The following is a 25,191-nucleotide window of genomic DNA, read 5'->3' on the forward strand; positions in this document are numbered from 1 at the left end:
TTGCTAAAATATATTTAAAAATGTAATTATTCCTGTGATGGTAAAAGCTGAATTTCCAGCATCATTACTCCAGTCTTCAGTGTCACATGATCCTTCAGAAATCATTAAAATATGCTGATTTGCTGCTCAAGAAACATTTCTTATTATTATCAATGTTGAAAATAGGTGTGCTGCTTAATATTTTTGTGTAAACTGTGATTTTTTTTCCAGGATTATTTGATGAATAGAAGGTTAAAAAAAACAGCATTTATACTTTTTTGTAATATCTATTAATTTCATACATGTCTTTACTGTCCTTTTTATCAATTTAATGTGCGTTAAAGTATTAGTTTCTATTTTTTTCTTTTTTCTTTTTTAATCTTATTTACCCTTAACTTTTGAATGGCAGTATATTATGATTTAAAAAAAGAAATAAAATAAAAAAACAGCTAAAACTTTTTTTTAACATTAATAAGAAATGATTTTAGAATGATTTCTGAAAGATCATGTGACACTGAAGACTGGAGTAATGATGCTGGAAATTCAGCTTTATCATCACAGGAATAAATTATATGTTAAAATATATTACAACAGAAACCAGTTAATATAAGTTGTAATAATAGTTCACTGTTAGACTTTTCTGTAATTTCTACAGTTATTTACTTTAAATCACCCAGTATTATACTGCTTTTTCTCTTTACAGTAAATAACTGTGATTTCCATTGCCTCATGGGAATTTTCTGTGACGTCAAACACCACATACAGAGACTTACTGTATTTTTTAAATTTGCAGTATACTACTGTATTTGACGCAACGGTCTCTCTGACTGGCACCATTCCATCGTGCTTTTTATTTCCTAATTTTTGCCTTACACCGCGTGTCTATAACAGTCAGAGGCTTTCTATATTGGACACATTGAAGCGACCGGACCATTAATGCAAAATGCTAACCTGTTTGTCAGAAATAGCCCGAGCGCTTGGACTCGGAGTACGTCAGAAATATAACAGCGCATAACTATACACTGTCTTGGATTTTTTCGTGTCGCGCCGAAACATCCAGTGTAATATTACTGGGTTCTGACTGTCTTGTTGGACCGCGCCGTTCGTGTCTGGCCCGGGGAAGAGACGGAATTCACTTCACCGAGAGAGAGAGACCAGAAAGCAAGGTAAAAAACATCTGTGTGTTGACAGGTTTGTGCACCCTAGTTTAACATTATACTCGTCAACATGGCAGTAACGAACTTTGCCACGGTAAACTGTGCTAACGTTTCATTTTACAGACTCTGTTAGATTATTAAATTGTATTTTTAGATTATTGAATTGTTAAAATACGCCAAGGCGCAACGCTTAGTTTACACTAACTAATGTGGAATTCTGTTTTGGTTAGGCCTAGCCAATGTTGGCCCACTGTTGAGAAAACATTGTATGTTGGCTAACAAGTTTTATGGCTAGCGGCCACCTTTCTAGTTTTAGCATTAATTTGCAAACTATAACGTATTATATATTATTTATTTCATGGAATTTGATGTTTACTGCAATTTTGTATGTGTTTAAAAGGGCAACTGCAACAAAGCGCCAGTGACGTCTAGCAAGATTCCTGAGGTAAGCCTAAACTGTAATTGAAATCTTTTATATATATATATATATATATATATATTGTCTTGACATAAGTTTGCTAAAATGATTAGCATTAGCGATAAGCATTTTGGAGCCACTGGTGCAGGTAGCATACAATATCTTATAAAATCTCTATAAAATTGGCCAACTTTATATCAAATAGGCTTACATCATGTCTAACATTATATTTATTACACAGCAAATGAACCAATCAGAAGATGGACCCTTTTCTATGTTCAGTCTCACCAGATTAAATGTATCCAGGTAAATATTGCAGTTAAAAACTCTCACTAATTCATTCAATGTAGCATTTTAACAACTCAAGTCTATATATATATATATATATATATATATATTTACATTATTTTGATATTTTATTAGGCAGAAGACTCTACCATTGCAGTCCCACCTGACCAGGAAGGTCCTAGTATCAGCGCACAGGTGGGTTAACGACTGGAAGGAGAACGATCATCACTCAGTGATTTCTTGCATGTGTCTTACTGTGTATTTGTCTCAAACAGGACCCCAATCACTGCAGACAAGCTGAAATGGGCTAAAACATCAATTTCAGTCTTTCTCTCTACGGATCTCAGCATTTTTGGACAGAATTTAGCATATGTAAGTATTCAAATTTAATCTGGCATAATTTAATTTAGTTCATCTGAAATGTTTGAAAAATGCAATTGACAAAAAGCTGTTTACAAATATATATATATTCTTAAGTTTTAGTAAAAATAATAATAAAAATGTAAAAAAATTGAACTAATGGAATTTTCTCCCTCTCTCTCTCTCTCTCTCTCTCTCTCTCTCTCTCTCTCTCTCTCTCTCTCTCTCTCTCTCTCTCTCTCTCTCTCTCTCTCTCTCTCTCTCTCTCTAATATATAGTGTTGGAACCGGGATCTCCTCTGAAGGACTGAGTACATTTGTGTTTGTGGACACGCATGCAGACCAGGGAGCATTCTGATGTTGTCAGTCAAGTTCTGAACAGGAACCAATCTTTGGAGAAGTTTGTTTATTCACAAAGGTGGACAAAAACATTGTGTTGGCTTTTTAAAGATTATTTTGATGACTTTTACTCCTATGCTGTGGAAAAGATGGAGGAGTAGACAGTCAGACATTGATAATAAAAAGAAAAGTTTCTTGAGCATCAAAGAGACTTCTAGACTTGTATAAGCTAAACAACCAATGCCTCTACAATAATTTTGTCAAATGCTAATGTTTTGTTTAGGATTTTATGTACTTTTTTTAACAATGTGTGCAGTGATGTACAGCACATAATGTGTTAATTTAACATGTTTACACATCTTTGTGCTAACCTTTCTGACATATTTACTTTGTTAAAATTAACACAAAACCCTAAACTCACCCACCTAATTTTTACACGTTACCCAGCAAAAAAGGAAGTTAGTTTAATCAATTGTTTAATCTTTTCAAACATGATTAGGTGAAATGTTTAGCTTAAAAAGTGTGCTATATTTATTTAAAATAAATTACAGTTAAACAATGTTATGTAATGCAAAGATTTGTGGCTGAAGTGTCCAAATATTTTTTTGTGGTAACTGTACGTACAATAAAACTTCCTCTAGCCTACACTACCTTTCCTCAGATGCACCTGGCCTTGGCAGCGTACTTGAATCCTCCCTGCAGTGCTCGTGATTGTTATTCATTCAAATGACTCTAGCAGAGCTGAAGCAGAACGCATCAGAACATTAGTTCTCCTCAGCTGGCAGCCCAAGACGTGTGCGTTCTTGAGGCACAATTGATTTTGCCCTGTTGCTTCCTCTTTAAAGTTCACTCGGGGTAGCCCTACTTCAGCTGTTTCTATTTCGGTGCTTCAAGAAACGAGAGCTTCATTGCCAAGTGTGTTCCTGCATTTGCCTATGTTGATTCATTTAACCATTGTGTAATCTATTTTTTGATCGCTGTTCTTTCCTCTTTTCTATTTATATGCATTTTTGAACACGTTACTGACACTGGAGAAAGTGTCCCATGATCATGCTGACAGAACTTTCACTTCACATTTACTATTGACTGATTTCAAAATTACTGTTTCATTATTATTCTCATGTTTTCCATAGTTTGGGAAAAAATTCGGTATCTCTATAGGCTATGTTAGTTTCAATCAATCAATCAATTAATCAATCAATCCATTTCAATTCAAGTTACATTTTATTAGAAACCAACAAATTAAAGCCAATCAAGAAGCCAAAATCAAAATCAAGACTTGAGAAACTCATCCGAGTCATCGGATTCGGACATGCACTCTTTACAAACCTTTAACCTCAATTTTTAATACCTATTCATTTGCCGGTTTTACAATGGTTTCCCCAAATACACTTCCCTTGATATATATTTTATACTCCTCTTCATGGTCGTGCATGTTGGCTTAAGTTTAGCACCAATGTGTTGATCAGTATGTCACGGGTCACGTCCCATGAGCTCCTCTGTCATTCAGCTTGAGTAAGATTTATGACGCACATCCTGTGGCGAAAGAGTAGTAAGACGCCTCTTGTGAGGTAATTCTGGCAGTCCTTTCTGGAGGTCAGCTCCAGCTCTCTTGCTTAAGTCTTTCTCTCGCTCGGTCACAAAGCATTTGGAGGAAATGTGATATTCTGACATGATACTGTGGATTAACTTCCGATAAAGTTTAACCCAGTTTTCGAGTTTTCGATAAGTCAAATTCATCTAATAACTCATTTGAAGTGCGAAATGTTTGGCTTTTCTTGTCTTACACGTTCTTGAGTGGCTGAATGTAATAATTACTATCATGTACACAAATAAGTTAGTGTGCAACAACATTGAGGTCCCTCATTAAGGGGGACGTCTGAGTTTACCAGTAAAAGCAATAAAATATAGTGATTAATGTTTTTTTATAGCTGTGAACCAAATTAATAAGTATAAAATTCAAGAAGTTTGCAATCATGGTTTTTATGCAGTACAGCACACAAAATTTAAAGCAGATCAACACGCTGTATTTTGTGATTTGTCGAATTGGTCTGCATCAAAAAGAGGTTTCACACCCCAAAATTGCAGCATGTTTTGCCTTTGTGCTCAGAGATTAATGACCTGTGAGATTGATGATATATGTCGTTGTTGAAGCCAGTGTGGTTTCACTCGTGTGTGTGTGTGTGTGTGTGTGTGAATGGGCGTGGTTTGTGTATAGGGACTGATTAAAACATGGTGGGGCTCTGTTAATGAGTGTTTGACAGATGGAGAACCACCCCCCAAACACACACAATCTATTCGATACGATCAGTTGAGCAAAGAGGAAGGTTGTTTCTCAAAACAGGTTTTCAATTCACTCGATCAGATAAAAAAGCTGAATATTATTACAAACAGGCAATAGTCTAATAGTTTAACGGAATATTCCTGGTTTGATACAAGTTAAGCTCAACTGACAGGACTTGTGGCATAATGTTGATTAACATAAGTATATTTTTAATTTACCTTAAAAAGTACAAATCTGTGTTATAGTGAGGCACTTTAAATAGATCTGAATGCTCACTGTTAAAATTCTCACGGTTTTAAAAGTATAGCCATAAGATGAACATAATATGTGTTGAAATGAAGTGTAAAAAATAGTTTACTAACCTTTTCTTTGCAAAGTTTCATCTAATTTTACAGCTTTGTTGTCGTAACATTGTAACACCAAAAAAAAACCTAACTATTTTACATCTCATTGATACATTTTGTGTTAGAGTTGGGTTAGGGGTGCACCTCCCCTAAAAAAAAGCCTACGTATGAATCAAATCTTATTAATTCATATACAAACTCATAAAATACCTCATGTCATTCCAAAGCTGTATGCATTTCGTTCTTTTGCTGAACACAAAAGATATTTTGGAGAATGTTGATAACCAAACAGTTTTGCTTATACAGGTCAATGGGAATAAAACATTCTTCAAAATATTTAGATGACAGATTATACCTTTAAGTGCTTTTATAATATTCTAAGCATTGACCAAGCATTCAAACATTGACCAAGCGCCATTTTTGCTTTTTTTTTTCAATGAGGGATGAGGGATATCAACCACAAATGCTGTTGATTGAGCTTAACTAAACTTTTAATATTCCTTTAATAAGAAAAGGATTGACAAACAGAGTGCAAATCACTTTATCAGTCCATAAGAGCAAGTTAGGGCGTGAGAGTCAGTGAGACCACTCTCGCATGGAAAACAAGCTTGAATATGCACATTTCATAAATTTGTGGCACATTTGTCTGGCTATGTGTGTATTTGCCACATGGTGCCCCCAGACACGGGCTGTTGTCTGAGGGAGAGATGACCAGACTGCTCGTTTCTCTCGGCTGGTCTCAGAACAGTGACTGTTAGGTTAAGGGGTGGGCCGCTCTGCTTTTAACTGGTGATAGATGATTGCAAGGGTGAGGTCTCCGACACTCTGCAACTGAATGGTCCATTGGCAGCCATTGTTGTGGACAAACAGCAGGATAATCCCGCAAGCCTTCCCTCAAATCTGCTGTGATTTAGGGTTTTTCTGGATCTCTTGACCACCTGATCTCCTTTAATTTCATAATATTTACATTAGCCATATAAAAAGCAATTACACCTTGCACGGTGAAAAGTGTTTGCCGTTCTCCTCATTAATGAAAGCAACAGGATTGAATACATCACCAGGAATCATTACGTCGCTCATGTTCGCACTGAAATCTAAACCTCATTCTTGTTACCCCCTTTTCAGCTCTAATATACTTTGCAGATCAGGGCGATTGTAATGCTCTGGAACATGTGGCTCCATTAGAGGGATAAAAGGGTGGTTGATAAATTGTCCTTTTAGTCCCTTTCTTTGACTCCACAAATTTACATTATCTAACAGGGAACAAATGAAAAGGCCCTGATTAGTGTGGAATGAGTTGGAAGAGAAGCCATTCATCTTTGTTAGCATCCCCCTGTGTTCTTTTATGTTGTGTTTTTACAAGGATGGGAGCCAGTGTGCTTTTTCCATTCGACAGCCCAGCTCATGGACTGACAGAGTGGTCATCACTAACGCTCTCTCTCTCTCTCTCTCTCTCTCTCTCTCTCTCTCTCTCTCTCTCTCTCTCTCTCTCTCTCTCTCTCTCTCTCTCTCTCTCTCTCTCTCTCTCTCTCTCTCTCTCTCTCTCTCTCTCTCAGTGTCCCCCTTGAACAGGAGTTCAACACTCTGAATGCCGGTGACTTCTGAATAACCTCCTGAGGTAGTGGGAGCTCACCCTTAAATGACCCCTCACTCTGAAGAGATCTTGGGGGGCGTCGAGGGGTCTTCAGACCCTCTGGTAGCCTTGTGGGGACTACTGAGTGCTTGGAATTTGTAGAATTTTTTTCCCCTCTCCAAAATCTCAAAGGCCATGGTCAGCAGATCTTGCACTAAGCAGTTTGTGGACAAAGAATATTATGATAATCCCCCGACCCAGTAAAACTGCAAACAAGAATGCTAATCTAAAATAATTACTTGGTGTTGATACAGGTTTAATGAAGCCTCTTCTGATTATTAGCCTATACGCTAGTAATTTTTTTGTATTAAACATTTTATTGTTTAGAAATTATGTATTTTTTTTCATTTGACAACCCTATGGCATCTTCTTGCTTTCAGTCCATATATTTATCTGAATGAAAACGTTTAAATGAGCATTCATTTTAATATCAAAATCGCTTTATTGACACTACACATGTGTTACAGTGTGCCAAAGTCTTTAGTGCATGATTCGCCAGCACTAGTCTGAGTATAAGACAATAAATAAAAAGAAGAAATATTATAATGAAGCTGAAAAATGTTAACATGTTTTAAATCACATTCACACAAAAACCAAAAAGTAGCATGTGCATGGTGTACAACCTATTGCATATTACAAAAAATACTTTGTGTGTGATGGTTTACAAAAATACTAGTAAAAGTATTTCAAGGTTTTTTTTTTCTTTTCTTTTTTCTTTAGTGAATCATAATACGTTATTATAAGAAAAAAAAATGTATTTCGTATAATTTTCATTTTGTGAATTGTACAGTTTGAGTAGGCTGTCATTGGGAGAGGTCTTGGCTTCGCCACCCCCTCGGTGGGGCCCCAAGTGTGCGCAGCGAATCCTCAGTCAGATCGCGGACAGCAGCGGGGAGATGCTGCCGTCCACAACGGCAAAACAAGACACTTTACGGGAAAACTGGACAGTTCTTTCATAATCGCCAAAACATGGATAATAACGACACATATCTGCATCTTAGTAAGTGCTTCGTAGTTTTATGTCTTATTTTATTCGCGGAAGTCTGTTCTGTTTTCTTTTCAAGCCTCTGTGTTTGAGTGTCCCCCCGTGCCGTATGTTATCTCAAGTACGGATTCTTCAGACGGACTTTGATATGCTCATAAATTGTACGTGCGTGAGTTATCGGCGCAGTCGTGTCATGTGTATTGACTTGGAATCAGTGCCAATGTTAAAATCAGGTGATAAAGATTGTGCCTCTCAGTCAGGGTCAGGGGTTGGCACTTTAATTGCGGTTATGTAATTTATAGCTTTCCAGAGCGCCTCTTGTTAAACTGTTTGCTGTCGGGTAGTTATTAATGGCTCTCAGTTGGTATCTGGACAGCAGTGTGTCGTGGGTTATTTATTTATTTATTAATTTAGCAACAGTTTGAATCTTAGAAGGTGTAGGCTAAAAAGAATACCCAGATAGGACCACCATTCACGGGTAGCCTATAGAATTTCAGAATTCAGAAAATCAACTATGTGGAAAATGTCTATTTTTACTCTTCTCATGCAGAACGAATCTCTACGTAACGTCACACGCTCGGTTTGTGTCATGAAGTGATGAAATTCTTCAATTCGTTTTTCACCGTAAAGACTTCACAATCTACCCTGTGCAGTAGCCTATAGGGGTTGTGAATGAAAATCATTATTTTGTGACATTATTAACATTTTATTTATTTATTATCATTTAAGGACTAAGAGGACGTTATTTTAACCACCACGAACGACTTGTTTGGAAATCCTCCTGAGAATGTTTTTTTAGCTACTGCTCTCTCAGCTTGTGAATGACTGAGGCAACTCATTTGTGTGAATTCTCAACTCATTAGTGTGAATTAAACTGCTGAAATATTATTCATCACCTGTGCAGTCAATCATTCAGGTCTCTGGGGTGAAAGTGTATGGACATTTCTCACAAAGGGCCCGAACTGCTTGTCACAGCACATAACATCCAGCCTGGAGTCATTCTATTGCCTTCATTAACACCCTCCTTGTTGTGTTTATTAATCTCACCCCGGATACCGTTGTTATTCGGAGGCAAATTGTGGACTATGAAGTCTATTTTAAGATTTGCTCTGGCTCTCGATGAGTTGCGCGCTCTTTTAGAATGTCATTCGCTGCCTCGAGCTGCGTAATTTGCGTTACGCGCGTGTCATTTCACGCACGGAGAATTTTCGCACGCACACGGCCACAACGGGGTCATGCTATATATATATATATATATATATATATATATATATATATATATATATATATATATATATATATATATATATATATAACTAAAACTAAAACAGTGGAAGTTGTCACGCTATTCATTTTATACAAATGTGTATAGGATATATAAGGGGCACAGAAGAAAAAAGAGAGCTGCCTACAGCTGCATATAATTTCTCCTAATATCTCCAAATTTGGAATGGACAAATCATATACATCTGATGATTCATGACTTTGGGTATTCTGAAAGAGAGAGGCCTTGGCAGGCCCTTCTGCAGTGTTGTAGTGTGTGTTTAGCTCATGTTCCAGTAAACAGTGAATAGAGGGCATGATGAACACGTACAAGTGTTGTGTCTTGGGTGTTTAAAGACCCTTTTTTCTTCCTTGTGTTTGTGGTGGTCTTTTTAGATAAAGGCCGCCATATCCTATTCCACCTTCACTTTTGCAACTAGCAAGTGTTGCCCTTCTCATGTTCTAAAAAGAAACATGGCAACCATTGCTAAGACTGACCTCTCATCTGTGTGTGCTTGCTGTTGAAAAAGTATGGAATGATTCAACATTTTATAGAATTTTACTACAATCATATAACACGCGCTTAGCTGTTTACCAAATCTGTTGGGATCAGGCTCTGCATGCATTTGCTTGCATTAAATGTAGATTGTAGCTATTCTAGACCAACACAAAAACACTGGAACGTAATGCCTGATCCATTAGATAACATTCAGTTGAAAAAGCCCCCTCCACCAATGGTGAGTACCTTCAACTGGGTTGTTATTCAGCTTGCTAATCTAATTGACAATTTTTCTGCCCCAGTTATGACAGTCTCTCCCAAGGACAGTCTCAGAGAAAAAACATGTTCTAGATCGCTCTTGGTTGTGTCACTCCTATTCCAAGGTCATTCCTAGATAGAAATTTATTTCAGTAGCTTCTTTACTTACTCATCTGCATCGCTTTCTGTGATATCAAATATCACGTTAAATTAAAAGCAAGTCCCGTCCCACATTTTTCTTGTTCGAGAAGCCATTTCACTTGGATATACGTCACAGTAGGGAAGAAAAGCCTATCGCAAACTTTTTTTTTTCATGACGACTGTAAGAATTTGAAAATGTTTGTCTTTGAAACAGTGATTGATAGACTGCCTATCAAATAGTTTTATTAAACACACTACCACAAAGCCAAACCAGCACACATTCCTTCCCTGACATTTAGAACTAAACCTTATTATCAGATTTTGGGCTTGCATCAATAAACCAGTTCCCCTGTGAGCCACAGGATGATAATCTCTTTAATCTGAGTAATCCAGCATCAGTCCGCCACACATCCCCAGGGGAATTCTTCCATCCAGCCTCACCCCCTTATTCATGGATACTTTAGGATCCAGCATATCTATCTTCCTGAAAGATAAACGAACAAATCAACTGCAGGTTGTCAAAATTGGGAAGAAGGTCATGGCGATAGCAAAACAGAAAAAGTCAACACTCTCATGGCGATTTGTAACTATTTTACGCTTTGACAAATTGGTGGCTAATTTGAATGAATTCGTACAACCTCATTTCTGCTTACACCCGACTGACAGTTATAGGTTTGGGGTGGACTTTCATCCTTCACCACCCTCTTTTTTTTGTACGTTTCCATTAGAATCACATTATACGAATTCATACAAAATCCCCACCTCATATTTTCTCAATGGATTGGGTTGGGAAAAGTTGTCCACGTTTGCATGATGGCATGATGTTCTCTGTTTGAAAACCAGTGCCAGTCTTGAAATATGTACAAAGCAGCAAGTACAATCAAATAACAAAGATGTTCTTACAAGGTCTTACTGAACGCTTAGAAAACACAATGTTCTCTATCCTAGAGTCAAGGTTTCTTCCTTTTTATTTTTTCAAGCTAGACATATTTGTTTTTGTGTTAATAGCATTGTTAAAATACTATACAATTGAACTGAGTCATCTCAGATTTTTTTTTTTTTTTACTTGTTCACTGAATTCTATTTTATATTTTACACCCTTATAAGTACTCCAAAAGAGCCCAGTTTAAAGGGTTTTTTAAATTAATTCAGTTTCTTATTGCTCCTAAAATCTAGGTTACCCACATTGCTACGATATACCATAAATTCTGTATATAAATATATATATATATGTATAAATATACATTATATATATTATATATATAACTGTATATTATATATATTATAGGTTTAATTGTGCAAAACTCCAAATCCTATCGAACCATTTAGCAATGACAGCCTCATGTGGCTTTACATGATGCAGCCATATGGTGTTCTGCATTGCTGAAGCAAGCTTATTAAATGTTTGAATGAATGAGTGTCGGTATTGATCTTTCATAATCTTCTCAACTAGAAAGCAAATTATTGCTTATCATTTTGTCACAGAGATCTGCTGAAAAATCAACAACACGTGATCACTTCTTATAGGATCCTTGACCATATGGATGTGTTAGGATTTCACTGAAGAATTGTACTCCGTATGGGGTTCATACGAATTTTTAAATGTTTTTTGAATGAAACCACGGCTGCATTTGATCAAAAATAGTGTTTCTTAAAATATATCATATATTCTTTTAATATATTTTAAAAATTTAATTGATTGTTTGATGGCAAAGCTGAATGTTCAGCATCCATTACTCCAGTCTTCAGTGTCGCATGATCCTTGAAAATCCATGAAATCATTTAAATCTCCTGCTTTGTAGCAGTTGTCTGAGGCTAAAAACACAGTAATGGCTAATCTTGGCTCTGATTACAGTGACACAGAACAGTGACACGAACTCTGCTGACCTGCTGAAGTTGTGTGTTTGAGTATCTACTTCCGGTTTCCTTTTTATCTGGCTTTACGGTGGAATCTGTTTTAATATCACGTTTCGTCTGATCTCCAACCAGCAAGAGTGAAAGAAACTTGATGTGCCCTTTGAACATATGCACATCCAGTCATTCCAAGGATAGCTGTTCCTTCAGATCAGAATGTGACATTTAGAAGTCATTAATACCAGCAGAATCTAGCCAGGACACGGAGACTAACAGGATTGAGTAAGTGTGGGTGCTGAGGATAGCTTTTACATGGTCATTCAGGGCATGTCACGGTGGCAGAGACATTTCTGTGTGAGGAGCAGGAGGCACCACAACAAAGATACACTTGGAAAACAGCCGGCCTATCATGCCTTTAAAATACAGTGAGAGTGAGTGAAAATACCTTGCTGGAATGATTTGACTGACTTTGAATTAAGTTTGTGCACGTGGTTGATTTAACATTTTACAGCGTGTGTATTGTGAAGGTTTGGTGAGGGTCTGCATCCAATCTCCATATTGCATGATAGACTCTTTATAATTTAAAAGCCCATGTTTGTTTTTTGGTGTTAGTATTTAAACAGAAATTTCAAGGTACTTATCTTAAAATAAACTTTGCTTATATAGGTTCATACCATTTTAATCTCTCTAAAAAAGGAGTGTTAACTCTATTAGTCGACCAATCAGGATTTTCAGTGACCAATGCCGACATCCAGAGAGATGATATAATGCCCATTTGCAGTATACATTTTACAACTCAATTATGACAAATGAGATAGAGTCCTATTTTACACATTATTTACTCAAAATTCACTTACAATGTTATCCATTGACAAGGCTATTGGTAGATATTGACACAGGCATACTGTAATGTTAATCTCCAAGCTTAGGTTAATTGTCGTTTGTTAATTTACAGACAATGAATTTATATTCATTTATATAATGTATAAAATAATGAATATGTGTACATTTTGCACCAAAGAGTGAGAGATCTGAAATTTGATGTGTGTCTGAAATTTGATGTGTGATGATCCATGAGTGCTCGCAGTCATTGCTAGTCACTTTTATGACCCCTATACTGTGCAAATGCCACCAACCATTACCCCATCACTGACACGGCCCCCAGATGTCTCACAGCATTTCTAGCATGAAAATGTCAAACTGTCATAACACATCTTCTGTATTTATATAGTGGATGAATAGAGAAAATAGAGAAATATGAACAGGTCAACCATGTATTCAAATCTTTTTCAAGGTTATGAATTATTATCCACATTATTAATCATTGTTAATTAATTAATTACAATTATTTTTGTTTAATATTTACATTTTTAATATTAATAGTTAAAAAAGATTATTTTTCTAACATAATAATGAAAAAAGGTTTATATTAATTTTCAGTTCTGTTGATGGCGGATACAGACCTAGCTAATAAAAATATATTCTAAGAATGTTTTGCTAATGTTTCCAATAAGAAATAAAAGTGTTATTTCTGAATGTTATCTGAATGTTAAGCATTTCCAGTGTATTAAATGTTTTAAAACAGTTTTTTTCTGGTTTATATGAACATTAAAGGAACATATCACCCAAAAATGACAATTCTGTCATCATTTACTCACCCTTAAGTTGTCCCAAAACTGTATGAATTTCTTTCTTGCAGAAGAATATGATCAGACATTCTATTAACGTTACTGGAAGAATGCTTGTGCATAACCTTCCCACATTGTTAGTCAAAGTTCTGAGAATGTTCCCTGTTTGCTGGAGACTAATCACCGTTTTCTGTTCTCAGGTTCTTCTTTGCAGGTAACACATGGTCACCTGAGCTCTCCTCCGTCCCAGCCTCCTCTCAGCTCCATGGTGTCCCACCATCACCCCTCCATCATCAACGGTCTAGGGTCGCCATACTCAGTCATCACTTCCTCCTCCCTGGGTTCGCCTTCAGCCTCCATGCCCACCACCTCCAGCATGGGTTATGGAGCACTCAACAGTCCGCAGGTACAGTCCAGAGAAAGACAGTGTCTATGACAGTGGTTCTCAACGCAGGCCTCAAAATGAATTAAAATGATTTTAAATAAGAGTAAGCTATTTCTGAAAAACGCTGTTGAAAGTCGATCGGACCGAGCACAACAACGCACTTGTAGCCAATCAGCAGTAGGGGGCGTGTCCGCTCATGATGGGGGAGGAGATAGAGTGAGCAAGAGACTGTACAAAGAGAGATGGCTGAAAGACATTACAATAGAGAAAAAGTCAGAGGAATATCTCTGGGAAAAGGACAATAATCAGGCAAGATATTTAGGACCTTACTTCAGAAAAGCTTTTCGCTTTATTTTCGCAAAGCTTTATTTTGCTTCGCTTCTGCTATGATATTTTTTTTTTTTTTTTTTTTGCTTCTGCTATGATAAATTGCTACTCTTGCATTGCGTGTATTTTGGGGGGTGGAGCAATGAAGAGAGGGGTGTGTTTTTTTTGGGTTGATTTCTTAAATCAACAGTGTTCAACAATGATTCTCAGAAATCACTTACTGCACCTTTAAAATAAGATAAAACAACTAAATCAAGATATTTCTATGTTAATTTAGCGCCTCAAAAACAGGGTTCCCACTGTCTAGAAAAACCTAGATATATGAGGTAGCCTAATTTTAAAAGTCAAACCTAGAAAGGTAATTTAAATGAATAAAATCTTAAAACTCGATGGGCATTTTTATAATGAATATTTTACTAGTTATGCCAAGCTAGTAAATCATGAGCACGTCATGTAAATTCATTGGTTAAAAACATTGGGAACACTGAAGAACATTCAGCTACTAAAACCTTTGGAATCCTGAAATTGTATTATTTTATTTTTTTTAATAATTATACTTGTTGTAGTTACTTTTTAAAATTACAGAAAGGTGTTCTCTTTATAAGAAGTTGAGAAAGAAAGAAAAACTAGGACTAGGGGGCCTTTGAATATTGTTGTGGACAGTTGAGCGCCTTGGAGTCAAAAAGGTTGAGAATCTATGAAAGATTGTAATGTTTATATCATGAGATGGAGCACAAAGTCAGCTTTTAACATCAGAAATGACAAACATGACATTTAATGATTCGTGTACTATAGCATACTAGTGCAAATTCTCCACGATATCCTCTCTAAAAGAGCACAACCTCTTTTCTTTGCTTTGGATAATTCGTGCTATTTCATGGAAGAGTTAGCGGAACATCCAAGCTTCTGATCTGAGAAACTTTCACTGCAAGAGGCAGCGAGGCAAATGCAGAATGCAGAATGCTCTTTTAATGCATCTCTCCTTTCCTCTGCAGGGCCTCCCTCCAGCCCGAGGGAGAACAGCCCATTCAGTTTAGTCTAGCCTAAAAAGAGCTAATGAAGCGTGACGGACAGCCCTAGTATAACCTTGGCTCACATGGAGAGAGATATCATTGCATCTTTGCTGCGCTACAGCGGGCGCAATATGCAACACTTCAAGAAAGCTGTGGAAACCTGCCATACTATTAGCTGTAAATAGTGTCATGTGTGAATGTCTTGCCTGAGAGTAGGGACGCCTCTATAGAGGAATGCTTCTCGTGAGCGAGGGCCAAGAGCTCTGAATAATATATGGGCTATAGGCAGCAGATTAAAGAGAGTGAATGTGATGGTGGCTGCTGTGCATCACCTTCCCGGCGTCTTTCTGCCTCACTGAATGGCTCACCGTGTCAGGATAGCGCTCTCAAAAATCAACATGTGTGTGTGAGTGTGAATGCGTGAGTGCAAGCAATTCTGCAGTGCTCTCCTGTACTCCAAAGCAAATGACGTTTCACAGTGAAGTAGCTCACCAATACCCACAGCTAAAAACACAATGACACTCTTCCTCCATGCTTCACTGTAGTAGAGATGCATTTATTATTATATTTCTCGGTAGATTTTCTAAGACACCGCTCTGGAGCATCATTTACTTGTGATTCATCACTCCACACACAACTTCCCATATTTTGCCAAAAACTTCATTCTGTCTTTGATGTTTATCTGAGACAGCAATGGCTTTTTAAGGAGTGCATTTGTTAAAATTTAGCTAATTTCTGACCAATTAATTGTGGTTAAGACTATTAAAAGCCTATTTTTTTTTTTTAAGCCTTTTTCCCCCCCTGGAGTCTACTGCCGAATATACTGACAAGTATTTATAGTGAGTAAATATGTCATGTATCATATTTAAATATATTTGTAATTATGCGCTTGTAATGATGAGGTTGCGATTTAATACATTTATATTAACTTCAATCAAATAACACACAACAGTTAAAATTATAATCAAGTACTTTACATGTGCTTTGTTAGTCAACACATCAGAATAAGTGTTCTTCAAACGCATGACAAAAGAGTATTAAAACATTGATTTACAATGTACTTTAAAGTAAAATGTTTATTTGACATTATTGCAAAGTGTGAGTTTTAAGAAACAATCTTGAAAGTGTGCTTTCTTTGAGAACACTTTTATTAAATTAATATTACTGTATCTCCAAGTACAGTTATTTTAGGTATACTTTCAAGATTTGAAGTACACTACAAGTGCACATTCAGTACAATTAAGCAGACTTCTTTTTCACAAGGGTAAACAAGCTCATATTCAGGTCTGACACTATTCTGGTATGGAACTATCCAGTAAATTCAAGTAAAGTTGAATTGTCAAAAATACATGAATTAAACAGCATTTGTGCAGCAGGTGTTGGTTTATTGTTGCTATCCTGCTTGTAGTTTGAGATTAGTGCACTGTTGAGTTGAAAGCTAAATACTGCTTCTTTGCAAAGTTTGGGGAAAGACAAAATTTTATGAAATATGCATTAACAATTGCACAGCTCTAAGTTTCATTAAAAATGCACATCCTGACATTGTAGTTCATGATCGACTTTTTAAGCTATTATTGGTCTATTAACCCGTTGGGGTTTAGTTGGTTTGTTTTCAATTTCCATTCCTTGACCTTTCTATCTCTCTCTGGGCATGCGTGTCTAATTCCATAACAGCCTTCTGATCTGATCTTGACCATCATCTTGTTTCGCTCATAAAACTTGCCATGCCAAGTCTTTGCTGCCCTCTACTGGTGAAGACAAAGTTCATTTTACACTTAGCCAAGTTTGATTGCAATTAATTACAACATTTAGCTGAAGCACTCTAAAGCACTCTGAAGCACTCTATTCCATTGTTGCAGTATGTCACATTTCGATCACGTAAACACCTTGAAAAATGTATACTAAAAAATGTATACTACACATGTCTAATAAGGCTCAAAGCCACAGAAAGGTGTAAATGAACATTCCCATTCAGCCAATCACGTGATTCAAAGAGGAGTGGGAAACCACACGCACAAACACAAGCTCACTCCATTGTTTGTTTCTCTGTCTTTCCTTACAGATGAACTCTCTGAACAGTGTTAGCAGCTCAGAAGACATTAAACCTCCTCCAGGACTGGCGGGACTGGGCAGTTACTCCTGCGGCAGCCCGGGGTCCCTCTCCAAACACATATGTGCCATCTGTGGAGACCGATCTTCAGGTAATGACCCTCATACTGCACACTAGTGCATTTTTAGCCATGCTGATATTCTCTTTGACTGGAGCCAGACTGAAATTGGATATGTTTATAGACAGATATATTTCTCTACCTACAGGGAAACATTATGGTGTTTACAGCTGTGAAGGATGCAAGGGCTTCTTCAAGAGAACCATCCGGAAAGACCTCACATACACGTGTCGAGAAATTAAGGAGTGTCTGATAGACAAGCGCCAGCGGAACCGCTGCCAGTACTGCCGCTATCAGAAGTGTCTGGCCATGGGCATGAAGAGAGAAGGTGAGTGACACAAATGAAAGAGACCTTCATCAATGATTTGTGCAGGTCATTTGAACCTTACTTGAATTTTTTCGCTTGTGTATTATGCGATTATTGTTTATTATGAAGTTTTTTTCGTGTGTACAGCGGTGCAAGAAGAGAGACAGCGGGGTCGGGAAAAGAGCGATAATGAGGTGGAGTCCAGTTGCAGCTTTAATGAGGAAATGCCAGTGGAGAAGATTCTGGACGCTGAGCTTGCAGTGGAACCCAAGACTGACGCTTACATGGAGTCCAGCACGGGCAACTCGGTGAGACACCTCATGAAGTCTTTTAGAAAGCAATATGATGTCCCTGTGAACTGGATTTCATTTTTACTTTTTAACATTATGGAATTCTGATAAATGTTAAAAATATTATAAAAAGCTTTGAAAGGTACAATACTGTTCGAACGTTTGGGGTTGGTGAGATTTGTCATTGTTTATCGAAAGAAGTTTTTTATGCTCACCAAGGCTGCATTTATCTAGCATACTGTAAAAACAGTAATATTGTGAAATATTATATCAATGTAAAGAACTGTTTTCTATTTTAATAGATTTTAAAATGGAATTAAATCCTGTGATGGTAAAGCTGAATTTTCAGCAACATTACTCCAGTCTTCAGTGTCACATGACCCTTCAGAAATCATTCTAATATGCTGATTTGCTGCTCAAGAAACATTTCTTAATATTATCAATGTTGAAAAAAGTTCTGCTGCTTAAATTTTATTTATTTTTTTGGAAACTGATACATTATTTTGATGAATAGAAAGTTCAAAAGAACAGCATTCATTTTAAATAGATATCTCTCCTAACATTATAAATGTCTTTACAGTCACCTTTAATTTGTCCTTGCTAAATAAAACTGAAAAATAACTTCAAACAGATATCTATTATGATTACTCATCCAGCCAAGAGAAATAATAGCCCACTTATGAAGTGTCACCATGATAGTGATGCTAAATGTATATATATTTTTAAACTGTCTGACCTTTAATCGCAGACTCAGGTGCACTACAGAAATATTTGTATTGATCAATATTTTTTATCTTTGTAAAATTTATTTTTTATCTTTGTTATCTTTCTAGAAATCCTTAAAAGAAGATCAATTTCAGAAACAAAAAAGTGTATAAGAGCAAGACCTTTTTCTTTTGCAAAGAATATATCTTGAAAAAAAAGTATTATTTTTCATATTATTTTTGTTATTATATTGTATTTTTAATTGATATTATCTTTTGCTATTATATATTATATAATATATTTCATATTGGTTTAATTTTTTTCACTATTAAATTCTTCTTGTTTTAAGGATGGGGTAACAAGATATTTTGCAGTGCAATATTAGGGTCTTTATCAATTTGACAAGCAGGAGAAATACCTCTTTTCAATCAAACCTCTCTAAATCAAATGTTGGCGCTGTCTTAAGAAACAATTGGGATATTAGAGAGAGATTTAATTTTAATCGTATTTTTCTTCCATATGATCAATTCTTTAATCCGTACGTATTTCTGTCTCTGATTCTCAGACAAATGACCCAGTGACCAACATCTGCCAGGCCGCAGACAAGCAACTCTTCACTCTTGTTGAGTGGGCTAAAAGAATCCCGCACTTCTCTGACCTCCCTCTGGATGACCAGGTCATCCTGCTTCGAGCAGGTCAGTATCCCTCTATTCAGATGTTAAATGTGTCTGTAGAATGTACCACACGCTCTAAGTGTGTGTGTGTGTGTGTGTGTGTGTGTTTGTGTTTAGGTTGGAACGAGCTGCTCATCGCTTCGTTCTCACACCGTTCAGTGACGGTTAAAGACGGGATCCTTCTGGCCACCGGCCTACATGTCCACCGCAGCAGTGCTCACAGCGCCGGGGTGGGCTCGATATTTGACAGGTCAGGTCGCAACACAGAATCCATCTCACCACCTCAAACCCACACTTAAAAAATGACATTCCATATGACCTTGTCCACTATTTTTATCATTTTAGCATCACTTAGATTTGACATTTCTTTATATTATTCATTCCTTGTATATCCAATACGCTAATCTAAAATCATAATAATGTTTACAGGGTATTAACAGAACTGGTGTCTAAGATGAAGGACATGCAGATGGACAAGACAGAGCTGGGCTGTCTAAGAGCTATCGTCCTCTTTAACCCAGGTAAAGACCTGTCCCGAGCCTTCAATTCTCAAAAACACACAAGGTCCAGACAATTTCAGACAGACAGATCTGCCTAAAGTCAAGTCACCTCTATTTATACAGCATGGAAACATTGTTTGAAAGCAACTTTACATGGATAAACAGGAAAATAATGATTAAATGATGCAAACAGAATTCATTTCTGCTGTAAAGCCGCTCTAAAAAGACAATTGAGACAAAAGTGTCATTATTCAGTTCAGTTCAGGGTTGATTCAGTTCCGTTCAATAACTATGTAAAGTTCATCAATTATGGAATGAGTTCAATTCAGCTATAAAGCAGCTCTGCAGAAAGAAGTGATGTCATCAGACTCAGTTCAGTTCTCATCCAATTGTGTCAGTGAATTTAAGTCAATAATATTGCTGCTTTATATAAATATCCAGCTTTTACCTAATTAGCCTAATGCGTTTTGAATTATGGGAGACTCTTCCAGTTTGGGGAAGGTCCACTTATCCGTCAGTTTGACTGAGTGAGCTGTCCATTTTGCTTCATGCTTATTTTCAGATGTCAGGAGAATAACGTATTTTATTGCGACATGGTATCACAAGAATATCTATGGCAATCTATGGCACTGCATCTTTTTTCCTCCTGATTATTAATTTTGTTTTCTCTTTGTATACCACTGTAACAATATGAAAAAAGGCAACCTATACTGCGCACTTATGGTCTGCTCTCTTAATTTAATTTGCGATATATATCCCACTGGAACGCACTGAGAATCTCTCGTTTTTCTCCCCAAATCCTCACGTCTCTCTCCAGGTTTGTTTCCACACGGATTCTTTAAAATGTAATTGTCTCCCCTTTTTACTTCTAATCCCTATTAACAGTGTTTACTGGAATGTTTCTGAAGCATGTAAATACAATATTTGTTATTGTAATGAGGTTAGTTGTTGTGGGAAGTAGGAGACGTGAACCGGCGAACCGTAACACTTTAATTCCAAAATAAACAAACACTTTAATTCCAAAATAAACAAACACAAAAATGAAAGTAATGGCGACAGCCCCTCCCAGGCCTGGTCCTCTCTCATCCTTCACTGTCGTCGCTCCTCATTTTATGCTTCTTCCGTGAGAGATACGAGACTGGTGCAGTGTGCAGGTGTCGTTTATCATCATTCACACCACCGGCCACCGCCGTTCTCTCACGGTTATCGGCCCTGCCCTGCTTGTCACAGTTATTTGTCAAAATGACGGAAAGCACTTTGAAATATTATCACTCAATACTAAAGTTAATGAACACTTTTGATTAAGGCAACGTATGTTACATAATATTGACATACTACCTGATAGAACACATACATCTCGGAGACGTTGATTTGATGTCATTTTTTTTCATCTGGAAGACGTATTTTTACACATCTAGGAGACGTTTTCTGTCAGATGTTAAATAGTCATTTAGAAAACATCTTTAAGATTTTTATGTTTTAGAATGTATGTAAAACTGACTTTTTAAAGATGTTTATCAGATGTTTGTACACAGCAGATGTTTTCCAGATGAACCGCTCTTTAACAGACATCTTGGAGACGTACGTGTGCTATCTCCGTAATATTGCTGCAGAAAGAATCAATCTTTTGGGGTAGTTTGTGGTCTGTTAAAAGTTCTTTGCTAATGCTTTTACACTTTAAAATTTCCTTTTAATGTCCGATGGTTGAAGGGTGAAGAATAATGTAATCTCATTGCACCCCGTTTTTGAAAATGCTTATTGCGTTAATTTCACTATTGTTATCAGTTTCCCATAATTTGTGTAAAGCGTCATGGGGCGTAGGAAAAAGGTGGATACAAATACAAATAAATGTCCCAATACAGTTTATTTTATCAGAAATAATGGTAACCGTTTACAATAAGGTCTCATTTGTTAACATTAGTTAATGCATTAGCTAACATGAAAAGCAATATATTTTTTTAAAGAATTTAATAATCTTTTTAAACATTAGTTAGTAAAATATAGCTAATGTTAACAAATAAGTTTTTTTTTTTTAAATGTAGTAGTAAATGTTGAAATTGCCATTGACAAAGATTAATACATGCTGTAGAAGTATTGTTCATTGTTAGTTCATGTTAAGTAATGTAGTTAACTAATGTTAATAACACAGTCTCATCCCAAGACGTCATATGACTGACGCTTTTGACCATACGTCAACATCCGACGTTTTAGGGTACCCTTTAACGTCAGTTAGATGACGATCCTAGGGCTCATCTAACTGACGCTTTACCTTTATCGTCAGTTAGATGACGCGGGTAGGTTTAGGTCTGGGGTAGGGTTAGGATTAAAGGGTACCCTAAAACGTCGGATGTTGACGTATGGTCAAAAGCGTCAGTCATATGACGTCTTGGGATGAGACTGGGCTAATGTTAACAAACTAAACCTTACTATAATGTGTTACCGAAATACTTTTTTTGCATCGCAATATATGATTTTTCTGAATCAGAATATAATGTTAAATTAATATTTAATATAATAGATTAATATTATTGATTAATATATTCTTATATTTTATTAGCATAATATATAATACTATTTTGGTCTCTAAGGTTACTGTTTGATGATTTAGTGCTTTTACAACAGCTTGTCAATGGGGCTGGACTTTTCTTCGACCATTTCTCCCCTCTAAAGGGTAAATGTTAGTACCTTTGTTAGACCTTTTTTGGTTACACTTTATTTTACAGTTCGTGTACTTACAGTGTTCTTACCCAAGAAAGTACTGATAATATACGGTAACTACTTGGGTTAAGGTTAGGTTTAGGGGTAGTACCTAGTTATTACCCAGTTATTATAATTGCTATAATAAGTACATAGTATGTACATGCGAAACAGGACTGTAAAATAAAGTGCTTCCCTTTTTATCTAACAGTGTAGAATGATTGAATAAATAAATGTCTTGTTCAGGCAGCAACATTCAGTTTTAAGTCAGGATGATGAAATGCATGTGTTCTTATGTTTTATGTAACTGTCCCTTTTATAGATGCGAAAGGATTGTCAAACCCATCAGAGGTCGAGGCATTACGGGAAAAGGTGTACGCCTCACTGGAGGCCTATACCAAACACAATTACCCCGATCAGCCCGGCAGGTAGTTCCCGCACTGCCACCTTGATATATTATTGATGCAACAGCACTGCTGTTCTTCTGTATTTTAAGACAGACTTTGGCTCTTTATTTGTGTAAATACATACAGTATGTAGGTCATGCGGTTAGTTGTGGAGTCTGAGTGTTTTTTTCTCTTTTCAGGTTTGCCAAGCTGCTCCTCCGTCTGCCCGCTCTGCGCTCCATAGGACTGAAGTGCCTGGAGCACCTGTTCTTCTTCAAACTTATCGGAGACACACCTATAGACACTTTCCTCATGGAGATGCTGGAAGCACCGCATCAAATCACATGACAAAAGTCTTGCTGCATGTAAATATCCCCCAGCGCACACTTAACCCCATTATAACAAAAAGAAGTTCTTATTTTTTACCAAGCACAATGTGAAGAAAAAAACAAACAAACAAACAAACACAAAAGATTTGTATTGGTATTTTTAAAGAAAGAGACACTGTTGAAGTAAAATGTAAGAGTACTGTAAACCTTTATTTTGTACATAGACTTTACCAACTGTGATAGCTGCAACAACAACTAAATGTGAAAATATTTAATTCAAAGCAACACTGTATAAACAGTCACCAGCAATGAGTTTAGAATTCTGTGAAAATAAAATAAAAAGTCTTTTAAAATGTTTTGTTCTTGCCTTATTTTAAAATAATCTTCAGTGGATGAAATGTGAGACATGCATATTTCCACCTTTAACCTTTAACAAACAAGCTATACAATTAGTGAGTTGTAAAATAAAACCCAGATTCACCTTCCTTTGTCTCAGAAACAAATTCACAACCAGTTTTCTTGTTTTATGAATCATGTTATTTAGGTTTTTGGTGTTAAAATATGTCACTGCCATTGTTTTGTCTCAAGATGCACATCAGTAATGTTTTTTCTAAGGCACGTTTATAAAAGCTACTTAAATGTCCGAATTGAACTAAGGCCTCCTGGCTTAATCTAAGCCTTGTCTGTGAAACTTATATTTTTAATTTATATCTAATTCTAATTATAAAAAATATTTATTTAGTGATTAAAACTCTTTACTAAACCAACTAAAATATGAATTTAATACGACAATGTTTCATTAACATCCATTTAATTATAAAATGAGCCCCAGTGCTGTAACTTTATATAAGTGAGGTGTCATAGTGTTGTTCGGGTCTGTCTGATTGTTCTAAATCAATTATTTTGTGACTCACTGGTTGGGAAACTACTTTCTTCCCCTAAAATTAAAAAGCACTTGTAAAATGTCTGGAGCGGTCAGAAAATAAACACCATTAATGCGTTTCTCAGCAGGCATGAATGAAATGTGCTTCTTTCATCTGTCCCTGTTGAGTGTCTAGACTGATGGTATTTATGGAACTGAAAATGCACTTTATGTGTCCATGTGTTTTGATAACAATGCCATAACAATATGTGATTTATATGATTTCTTGAATAACCATAGACATAAGACAAATGTAACAAAACAGAAACAATTTAGTCTCACCTGTGAAATGGCTGCATCAAAATTTGTATGTTTCAGTGCCATCAGTAACATGTCCTGCTCATTCACATCACTGGTGCAAATTAATGGCGATGGATATAACACACATGAACACTGGATTTAATTCATACTTGGTCCTAAAATACATTTTTACAGATTCTACCAAATCTAACATTCGTTATATGAATTTAATCCACAATCCATCTCCGTATGTGCACAATTATATAGCGAATGAAAAACCTTGAAATGATATCACTATTATATCAATATTACCCCTATATCTAGATTACTGTAGCTAAACCGAGCTCTTTATCTTGCCATTATACAGGAACATTACAGAGATATAACAAGTAGGCCTATAAATAACTACAACATATTTAATCCATTAATGGCTATTTTGTCTATTTACAGCTATTTCTAACACATACAATATATAAAAAAGTTTAGGGCCAGTAAGACTTTTTTTTTTTTTTTTTTAATACTTAAATTGTAATAATATTTCACAATATTTCAGTTTTTACTGTACTTTGTATAATTAAAGAAATGCAGCATTGAAACTTCTTTTTAAAAACCTTAAAATATATATTTTTTTAACCCCAAACTTTTGGTAGTTTATGTATTTGAGTTGTATATTTAAGAAATGTATTTAATAAAGTTATGTACACTGCACAATTTATATAACATTTTGAAATTCAGTTAATAACCATTTAGTGTCCCGATCACTGGTTGCAGCACAAAGGAAAGCTTCTTTTTATTAAACAAACTCAAAACTTTACAAAA

General features: G+C 36.1%; 1 protein-coding gene across 3 annotated transcripts; it reads left to right on the forward strand.

Moving 5' to 3' along the window:
* Positions 1-7,643: 7,643 nt before the first annotated feature.
* rxrga (retinoid x receptor, gamma a) lies at positions 7,644-23,563 on the forward strand. 3 transcript variants are annotated; one of them, XM_056244661.1, is made up of 10 exons: positions 7,644-7,801; positions 13,630-13,835; positions 17,217-17,355; positions 17,471-17,650; positions 17,777-17,937; positions 19,190-19,319; positions 19,416-19,548; positions 19,728-19,819; positions 22,818-22,923; positions 23,082-23,563. In XM_056244661.1, the coding sequence occupies exons 1-10, from the start codon at positions 7,771-7,773 to the stop codon at positions 23,227-23,229; spliced, it is 1,326 nt and encodes a 441-aa protein (XP_056100636.1). In that variant the 5' UTR covers positions 7,644-7,770; the 3' UTR covers positions 23,230-23,563. The 3 variants fall into 3 exon arrangements, with proteins under 3 accessions (XP_056100636.1, XP_056100638.1, XP_056100637.1); XM_056244663.1 differs by lacking the exon at positions 7,644-7,801 and adding an exon at positions 8,071-8,171; XM_056244662.1 differs by lacking the exon at positions 7,644-7,801 and adding an exon at positions 12,122-12,232.
* The last annotated feature ends 1,628 nt before the right edge of the window (positions 23,564-25,191 follow it).

Source organism: Rhinichthys klamathensis, unplaced genomic scaffold (genome assembly GCF_029890125.1).
Source record: "Rhinichthys klamathensis goyatoka isolate OS25496 unplaced genomic scaffold, OSU_Roscu_1.1 h1tg001043l_1, whole genome shotgun sequence".
Lineage (NCBI taxonomy): Eukaryota > Metazoa > Chordata > Actinopteri > Cypriniformes > Leuciscidae > Rhinichthys > Rhinichthys klamathensis.

Coding starts and splice junctions, on each gene's coding strand:
- rxrga (XM_056244661.1), top strand. CDS start 7,771: ATGGATAATAACGACACATATCTGCATCTTA. Junction 19,549..19,727: donor GTGGGCTCGATATTTGACAG/GTCAGGTCGCAA, acceptor TAATGTTTACAG/GGTATTAACAGAACTGGTGT. Junction 22,924..23,081: donor TACCCCGATCAGCCCGGCAG/GTAGTTCCCGCA, acceptor TTCTCTTTTCAG/GTTTGCCAAGCTGCTCCTCC.